Source organism: Castor canadensis, chromosome 8 (assembly GCF_047511655.1).
Source record: "Castor canadensis chromosome 8, mCasCan1.hap1v2, whole genome shotgun sequence".
Taxonomy (NCBI): Eukaryota; Metazoa; Chordata; class Mammalia; order Rodentia; family Castoridae; genus Castor; species Castor canadensis.
Window position 1 is genome coordinate 149,622,241 of NC_133393.1, and position 9,607 is coordinate 149,631,847.

At 49.8% G+C, this 9,607-nt stretch overlaps 1 protein-coding gene across 1 annotated transcript; it reads right to left on the reverse strand.

The window, feature by feature from the left end:
• Positions 1-4,059: 4,059 nt before the first annotated feature.
• Positions 4,060-7,624, reverse strand: Rps19bp1 (ribosomal protein S19 binding protein 1). The gene is made up of 4 exons (XM_020174062.2): positions 7,466-7,624; positions 7,204-7,338; positions 4,770-4,867; positions 4,060-4,586 (listed from the first exon to the last, which is right to left on the reverse strand). The coding sequence occupies exons 1-4, from the start codon at positions 7,515-7,517 to the stop codon at positions 4,455-4,457; spliced, it is 417 nt and encodes a 138-aa protein (XP_020029651.1). The 5' UTR covers positions 7,518-7,624; the 3' UTR covers positions 4,060-4,454.
• Between the last annotated feature and the right edge of the window lie 1,983 nt (positions 7,625-9,607).

Here is a 9,607-nt window from a genome sequence, read left to right on the forward strand (position 1 = left end):
GTATCAGTGCTAATTTATTGCTCTGAATACCCCATTCCCAAGCCACACTGATGAGCCTTGGACTACTCAACCCTATTGTGGAGGATAGGTCATATAGCTGGTGTCTTGGGCTCCATTGAGGTGATAGAGCTGGTTAGGGCAGGAAAGGGGGGTGGGGAGTTTAGCCTGAGATCCTGTGGGTGACTCAGGAACATCCTGGATTCCACCTGTTTAATGAAGTGGCTCTGTGCCAACATTCCATCAAATACCCAGATAAGGTCACAGCCCTTGAGCACAGAGGATTAACCTATCAGGAAAACTAAGCCCTTTTATGGCTGCTGAAGCAGTTAAGCCAAAGCTAGGGATTATCTCCACTACCCCTTGCTACACAGTGCAAAGGACAGTAACAGCCTTCTGGCTAACATACTGGGGCTTCTGTTGGTCACTTGGGTCAGAGAGGAGGCCTGATGTCTGGAGATGTCAGGATTTAGGGGTCATATAACCCAACTGTAATCCCAGACACTGGTTGTGGGACATGTAAAACGGGAAGGTAATTCTCAGAAGCATTTTATTATTGTGACAGCTGAGGCCACCTGGTTATTGTGTGAGATGCTGGTAGGGTTGGTTCTTCCATTCAGCTTAGGGCAAATATTTGGGGCCAACTAGATTTTCCTCTTTGGAACAGCATCTGGGCTGCTGGGAGAGCTGTTCAATGATGGTCAGGTGTGTATGGTAAGCAGGCACCAGACCCATGTTCCCACCCAGTCAAAATGAAAAACTGGGATTTGAACACAGGCCTTTTGAGCCTTGGAAATAAATGGTCTGTAAGGGCCCCCAGAACAGGACCCACATTTACTTGAACAGCGTTAGTGCCCAGTGTAGACACCTGAGTCAGTCGTGAACAGTCACTTTGATCTGGTGATCTGAGGTCTTTTATGTTGAGATTCTGTAATTCATAAGACCATGGGCTGCCTCCTGTAGCTTACTCAGTGGGGAGCTAACTATTGCTGCTTCTATGTGCAGCTAAGAGTTCAGAAGATTCTAGAGTTAGATCCTGGCTCTTCCACTTCTGGTTTTGACCTTGGAGCTACCCTTCATGCCTTACCTCATGAGCTTTGTACTCCAGCCTCCTTTTCCTCCTGCTTCCCACAGCTGTCTCTAATGAGGCGTCTACCCATCTAAGCAGCTGAACTGTTCCTAATGAAACAAGATTTACTGGCTGAAAAATGGTACGAACTCAGCTACATACATTGACACTATGACAAATTCTATGCTGAATGCTTTTTATAAAAGGACCATCTTCCCCATTTTGTAAATAGGGAAATTGAGGCTCAGTTAATTGACTTGCCCAACAACCAGGTGGTAGATGAACCCAGGTAGTCTTGACTGCAGGAATTTTTTTTTTCTCCCTTTTTCACTTTTTGAGACAGGGTCTTGCTATGTAGCCCAGGCTGGCCTGGAACTCATGATCCCCTTAACACAGCTGGGACCACAGGCATGCTCCATAAAACCTGAGCAGTGATTCCAGGATTTCTTAAGGCAGCATCTGGTCAGGTGGGGTGGGGTGGTGTGTTTGAGAGCAGTACAAATGGGAAGTTTCTCAAGATTTTTTTACTTAGTCACAGCTTCAAGAAAACAACAGTTGTAGTCCTGCGCCAGTGGCTCATATCTATAACCCTAGCTACTAAGGAGGCAGACATCAGGAGGATCTCAGTTCAAAGCCAGCCTGGGCAACCAGTTCGATACCCTATCTGGAAAAGACCCACCACAAAAAAGGGCTGGTGGAGTGTCCCAGGGTGTAGGCCGAGTTCAAACTCCAGTACTGCAAAACAACAAGAAAACCATCAGTTGACCAGTTGTCTGGATGACACTGGGGACCCTGGGGGCCTAAGGCCAGTCTAGAGCTTCATTAGCACTGCTATTTATAATCCCTGCTCTGCTTTTCACTTGTTTTGTGAATGAATACTTTTTCAAGATGAGAAGTAAAAACCTACCATTTCCATCTACCTCCAGCATTGTAGAATGTTTGCCCCAAGAGGCAGCTGGTCCCACCTGGGGAACTAGGTGGTGAGGGAGAGGGCACTGAAAGTTGAGGGAGTGGACAGCAGGCCTGAATGTGATTAAGTCACAGTCATCCCTTCTGGAGAGGCTTCTTCACTTTGCTTCAGCCCTTTGTGCGTGTGTTTCATGGGGCTTTTTCTGCCCGACCAACCCCCGAAGTCACCAAGACCAGATAGTGTTGACCTCTGGTGGTCCAGCCTACAAAAGTAGGAGCCTCTCCAAGTGCAGGTTCCCAAACATCTCAACCTCTCCAAACCACCTGAAGCACAAATGCTCTGGGTGGCCTTCACATCAGCTAAGGTGACTTAATCAGGGAAGACCTGCCCTGCTGTGTCCTTTTAGCTCTGCCTGAATTTTTTTCCTTTGGGGGTACTGAGATTTGAACTCAGGATTTCACACTTGCAAGGCAGGTGCTCTGTCACTTGAGCCCTTAGCCCTGCCTGGGTGTTGCAAGCTGTGTCTTATTTTGGCTGTGGAGATCCTGAGACTGATGGCCAGAGCCCCAACCCCTGGTGATGCACCTTGTCCTGCACCAGTGCCCGCTTTCCAGACTCCCTGCTGCTTTCTAGCTACCTACAGTGAACCAAAAAAAAAAAAAAAAAGGAAGGCAAAGGACCACTGCTCACATCCTTCCCCAGGAGGCACAGGGAATGTCTATGTGATTTAGACGGGGGTGTGTCCTTGTTAGAAAGGGGCCCTCTAGAGCCCAGGGTCAGCTTTTTTCTGTACTGCAAACTCTATGAGTAAGTGTTGAGCTGGCTTCTTACTAAGCTGCTTATGATGGAGGGCATGAGTCTTTAAGGATACCTGAGTTTGCCCCTATGCCAATAGTCAGTAGAGCCCAGCAGGCAGGAATAGGAGCGTGGAGGGCTTGAAGATCAGTATGCCCCCTGTCCCTAACCCATTTGAGGTCTTGAAGATCTTGGACTCTACAATTTAGTCACAGCACCCTCCCTCCTCCTGCCTGCCTGCCTGTGTTGTCCTCCTGGTTGGATGGTGGGTGGCACTTCCTATCACTCAGGTAGAGGTACCGTGGAAACAGAACCCCCAGCTCTAACTCTGCCTTATGCAGGTCTATGGTCCCTTTCTGTGTCTCCACTCAGGACACAAAATTGATTAATCCCAGCAACAGATGCCTAGAAGCCCCAGCATTGGAGGAAAAAAAAAAAAAAAAAGCCTGGCGGGGGGCTGGGGTGGTGGTGAGCACTCTTACAGATGGGCAGCCCCACTGCTGTCATTTTTTTTTTCGGTGGGACTGGGGTTTGAATTCTGGGCTTCACACTTGCAAAGCAGGCAACACCTCCAGTCCATTTTGCTTTGAATACTTTGGAGATGGGGGTCTTAGGAAGTATTTGCCCAGGCTGGCCTCCCAAATAGTGGTTAGGAATACAAGTGTGAACCACCAGTACCCGGCTTCCACCACTGTCTTATTAGGGTCCGTTGAGGTGTTGGCTGATTTGTCATGCTCCCTCTGGCCTGGACCCAGCCTTTTTGTCTCCACTGAAGGACTCCAGGCTTCTGTGACTCCACTTTTCTCCCCTGAAGGTCTACACCGTTCATTTCATACCACCTGTCCTTGGTACTGTGTCTGCTGCAAAGGGCCCAGCCTGCTCTCTATGATGGTATAGCTGTGTCTTCACCACCACTGTCCGCTGTGGGTGAAGTCTGCTTGTTCAGGATTTTTCTTGAGACCCCTGACCTATGACCTTATCACAAGTGACACAGAAAGGACCCAGCATGAACCTTGGGGTTAGGGTGGAGAAGACCTCAAGCTGACAGGGAAAGGGTGAGGCAACTCTATTCCCACACTACCCAGATCTTGTGATTCACTTCCTTGAACAAAGCCCCCAGCAGCTGCAAGTACCACTTTTGCCTCATGTGCCACCTTCTCAGCTGAGTGGCCATGCCCCAGAGAGGAAGGCACATCTGGTAAACAGTGCCTTTGCTGGAGAACTTCTGACACGGCCTCTAGATCCGTGCTGGGAAACAGAAGACGCCTTAAGTCAGATCAGCAGCACACACTGTCCAAGTCCACATTTACTAGAACTCAGAAGCCCTTTCCCAGCAACCGTCTTCCTTCTCCTGGAGGTATAGCCCCCAGAGGCTCAGGACCTGGCCCTGTTCATGGCAAATGGAACAGTCAGAAATGTTTCTTTTTGGTAGGTGCAGATGGCTCCTCCCCCAAGCCTGCAGAAGTCATCTCCAATCTGAGTCAAATCTGCTCAGGGTTTGCAGCTCACCAGCTCCACCTTTTCAGTGTCCCTGTGACTCCAGCTCCAGGACTTTCTTGAGCCAGACTGGTCCTGTATCGCCATCTGCTGGCCACACATCACACAGCATGGGACAGAGGAGGCAAGAAAGTCAAGTAGGCTGGGTCTGGGTGCCTCTTCCACCCACCTTGCCCTCCTGGGAGCTCAGCTGCCAAAGTACTCCCGTTGGAATTTCTGGAAGTCTTCCTCAGTGAACACCGTGCCCTCAGCTTTCTTCTTCTTAGTCTTCTCCACAGGCCGATCACAGGCCTTGCGGCCCTGGTTCTGATGCAGAATCTGGGTAGGGGACCAAGAGGGAGAGCATGTCATTTCCACTTACAGAACTGGATGGACTGGGGTTCAGGGCAGGGTTGGACCAACTTCTACCCCATGTTCAGGGCTAAGACCCCATGGATCCAGGGGAACAGCCTCAGCTATCACCTCCAGGTCCCTTCCTATACCCTGTATCCCCATACGAACCTGCTGGGTCACAGACTCTGCCACGGTGCTTCTCACGCTGGTCATAAACCTCAGGTTGACTCTGAGATGGTCACGACACTCTCGCTTCTGGTACTCAGCTGTGGGTAAAAGGCAGGGAGAGTGTCACCTCAGACTGACTCCCAGGATCTGCCTCTGGTCTGGCCAAAGGCCTCATTGTTCATCTGTGTAACTTCCCCCCCAACCCACCTCAGATTACTGCAACAGTCTGGGCTCTTATCAGCCAAATCCACTCATGGAGCTTACATTCCAGTGGGAAGAATATTTTAGAGGGTTATCCATATCCATTTTACACAGGGAAATAGACGGGGAGTGCCAAGGTAGAGAGTTGCAATTTTATTATTTATTTATTGTTGTTCTGGGGGTACACTGTGACATTTATAAAGGTTCTTACAATAAATAATAGTTGAATTCACCCCCTCCATCATTCTTCATCTTAAACCTGCCCCAGCCCTCCACCGAATTGCAATTTTAAACAGGAAGGTCTACGGTCTCACTGAAATCACACTTGAGCAAAGACTCAAAGGACAGAGTTGTGGCTATCCAGAGGAAGGGCATCTGTCTAGGCAGACAGAACAGCCAGGGCAAAGACCCTGAAGCGGAAATATGATAAATGTATTTTAAGAACTAATGTTGGGGCAGAGTGGCTCAAGTGGTAGCCTGCCTAGCAAGTATGAGTATGAGTATGCTGAGTTCAAACCCCAGCAGCAGCAGCACCACCACCACCAAAGTGGCTATAGTGGAGGGGGGTCATGCAGGGCCTCACCAGGCACCATGAGTGAGTACCACACTTTTATTGAGTACAACAGGAGCCCCAGGGTGGTGGACAAAGAGAAAATAAGATGTGGCTGATGACTTTACAAGCTCATTTCAGTTGTTGAGAATAAGATTATTGGCAGAGGGGTGTGTGGAAGGTGGAAGATCACTTAGGAAGTTTCTGCAATAATCCAGGCAAGAGACAAGGTAGCTTAGGCCAAGATGACAGCCACAGAGGCATCCACAGATTGGCTACTGAAGCCTGCCACCCCTCTGACCTGCACATGCACAGGCCCTGGGCAAGTCAAAGGAGGTCTGTCTCTTGATGAGCTCCCAGTCCAACAGGAAGGCAGCAAAGGTATCTCTAGCAGAAGGGTGGTGAGACACCTCACCATGGGAGGAACTTCTCTCATCCTATATTCCTGCTTCACAGCTAACACCACTGGTACCCAAAACTTGCCTTGTTCTCCTGCCTCCATGCCTTTCCCCATGCTGTGTTTCCTCCTTGGAATTCATAACTTTTAACAAGTACCTGGACACTTTTATGCACCAAAAGCATGGATTCAAAGGCAGGATACGAGCTCACCACCCTGCCCACAAGTGCCCCTCCCTAAATCTTTATGTCTTGTTAACAATGTCACATTCCCCAAAATGCTCTAATAGAAATGGGGCTCCCTCTTCACAGCCAACCCACCACTAAAGCCCATCATGCTTCCTCTCTTTATCTATCTCCCACAATCTCTTGTTATCTCTCCTACCATCACCACTGTCCTTCCATAGTACTCCCAGTTGAGTGCAGCCGGGAAGAACAAGACTCTGGAGGCACACTGCCTGGTTCCCACTTGGGCAGGTACCTGTTTCTGTACCTGTAAAATGGGATGATAACACTACTGACCTCACAAGGCTGGTGTGAGAATCAAACGAGCTCACATTTATACAGGGCTTACTTAGATAGAACAGCACCTGGCACGCAGAGTATGAAACCATTTGCTAAATGCTCTATTGTGACCCTTGTTCACTAGACATCTTCTTTCTTTCAAATTCTCGAAGGCACCAAGGTCCTTTCTTACTCAGGCCTTCTGCACATACTATTCTTCCTAGAAGAGTATTCTAGGAGTACTTTCACCTGGCCACTCTTTTTTTTTTTTTAAACAAGGATTTATTTTAGTATAACACGATAAAGTATAGACGGGGTGGGGGCGGGGAAAAAGAGAACATTTCCTGCCCTTATGCAGGTAATGGACACTTGGCCACACTTAACACTTCCTAGGGCTCTCAGCCTAAATGCTGCTTCCTCAGAGAAGGCTGATTTGGCCTTTTACTCTCTCTTAGAGCAACGCTCTCTTTTACTTCATAGGCTTCAACACCCTCAGTAATTATACTTTGTTGTTGCCCTGAGTATGCGACCCAAGGGCAAGCGATCTACCACTGACCTCCACCCTGAACCCCCTATGCCGGTTTTGAGACTCTTCGGTGCTCCTCTTCCCACTATGGCCGCGACCATGTATCTCGTTCACTTCAGTATGTCCAGGACCCCGCTCTGCCTCTGTAGGCATTCTAGCAACCCCTGGGGGAAGATTCGAACCAGCCTCAAGAGCCGCCTCCTTCAGGGCGCCGTCCCCAAAGCCGGGCAGCGCTTCCAGCCCCTTCCAGAACTCACCCAGTGCCGACTTGGGCACCTTTCCCTTGGCCGAGTTCCGCAGCTTCTGCGCCTGGGTCGCCCTCGCTCTCGCCTTCCGGGTTCGCTTCACAGGAGCCCCGCTCGGTTTGGCCTGGCTTGGGGCGGCCCGAGGAGCTATATAAGGAGAGAAGAACGGACCCATGTCGGAGAGCGCGCAGGGCTCCCATCCCACCAGGAATAAGTCAGGCCAGCACCATTCCACGCACCCGGGCTCCTGCCCGCTCCCTTTTTCCCTCCTCACCCTCGGACGCCGCCAGCAGTTCCAGACCTCGCCGCAGCAGAGCAGCCGACATATTTGCACTCGGCTCCGCCCCCGCGCCTCACGCTACTTCCTTCCGCCTTGGCCGAGCGCTTTGTATAGGCGGGTCCCCTAGTCGTCGGAAACTGGAACTAGAACACAGGGTTCCGCAGTGGGCGGCGGAAGTGCCCACATTTTCAGGACGCATGCGTCAACAATCCTTTGTGAGTAAGTCCACGCCTTTTCCCGGAAGCCGTCCGTGGGTAGCCCAGCCCCTCTGGCCTCTCTTGTCGATAGTGGGCGAGGTCGGGGGCGGAGCCAAGTGTTGTCATTCTCAAATTTTTTTTTTAGTGGGACTGGGGATTGAACTCAGGTCCGCTTGCTAGGCAAAGCACTGTACTACTTGAGCCATGCCAGCGACCTGGACGATAATCCTCCTGTTTATGCCTCCTATGGTAGCGGGGATGACAGGCATGAACCACCACACCCAAGGTATTGGTTGAGGGGGCGGGGGTCTAGCTAACTTTTTGCCTGCGCTGGCTTCTTGTCTCCTGCAGAGTAGCTGAGATTACAGAAGTGGACCGCCGTATCCTGTGGCATTCTAATTTGTAAGAAAGGAAATTGTGGGACTGGAGCTGTATTTTACATATACTTCAACAAAAGCAACGAATCACAGAGTGCAACATGAGAATCCAGCTGTCTACTATTAAGTCAGACATTAAAGACATGCATGTTGCAAAAATTTAGTGTATTTTTGTTTTTCCATAAAATGTATGTTACCAAACAATGAGTTTATTATTTTAAGTGAATGAATAAATATTGGCAGGGCATGGTGGTGCCTGCTTGTATTTCCAGCACTGGGGAGGCAGAGGCAGGGAGAGTGAGACTAGCCTGAGGCTACATAGTGAGCCCTGTCCCAAACAAAACAAAACAAAATGTTGGGGGCATTGCTCAAGTAGTATAGCACTTGCCTAGCAGGTGGGAAGCCCTGGGTTCAATTGCCAGTACCATGAAATAGAAGAAAAAAGCAGCACTCAGGAAGCAGAGGCTGAGGCAGGAGGTTTTTCAAGTTCAAGACTAGCTACATAACCAGACTCTGTCTCAAAAAAATTATAAAGTCTTCTCAGATTTAGTTTCTAATATGGTAAGTAAATGCCAACAGACATTACATACAAGCTAGGCAAGGACTCTACCACGTGAGCCATGCCCCCAGTTTGCTTTTCATATAGGGTCTCATGCTTTTACCCAGGCCAGCCTTGGACCTCCATCCTCCTACCTCCACCTCCCAAGTACAGGTGAGTGCCACCATGCCTGGTGGGATCCTGAGTTTTTAAGAGCAAACGGCTTCCTAGACTGAAAAGTGTGAGAGCCTCTGGCCTAGAAATGACTCAATCCCTGGCTTGTTCAACTGCTGTGTCTGGCACCTGGAATGCAGTAGCCATGCAGTTCCAGTCAGTCAATGAGTGGCAAATGAAAGGGACAATTGAGTTCACTGAGCAAACATGATCTGAGGGCCTGCTGTATATCTGGCCCTGTGGAGCGTGGGGCATGGAGATGACTCGGTGGGTTCTCTGATTAGCCCTTGCCAGCCAGCCTCCATCAGCTAGCTCAGGAGGGGACACTCAATGACCAACACCATGTCCAGGGTCACGGTCCTGTTCTAAATGTTTCACATTTTAAACTCATTTACTCTCCTTCCCCCAAACCCTGGAAGGTAGGAACTGTTTTCTTCATTTTAAAGATGAGGAAATGTAACTGGGGAGACCCAACTGGAAGGGGAGTTTGCACGTCAGGTCCAGCCATTCTCCCAACATGCCAAACAAAGAGGCGCATGGTGGTGAAGGTGGAGAAAGGAAGTTTACACAGCATGGGCAGGCGTGGGGAAAGGCAAAGCCAGTACTCAGTCATCTTTGGCGTACAGATGTGACCTTTAGGTTTAAATAGAGGAAGAATTGGGGCCCCCAATTCTCCTTGGGCAGAAGGGGGACTAGTCACTCATTACCTCAGTTTTGGTTCTGTGAGGGTTGTGGAGAAGTTGTTCTCGCTGTCATCATTCGAGTAGGGCAATCTGGTTCCCATGGATGACTGCCCCTGCTCCAGGGTGCAGCCTTATCATCAAAGGTCACTGTCTCACTTAGGGCGTGG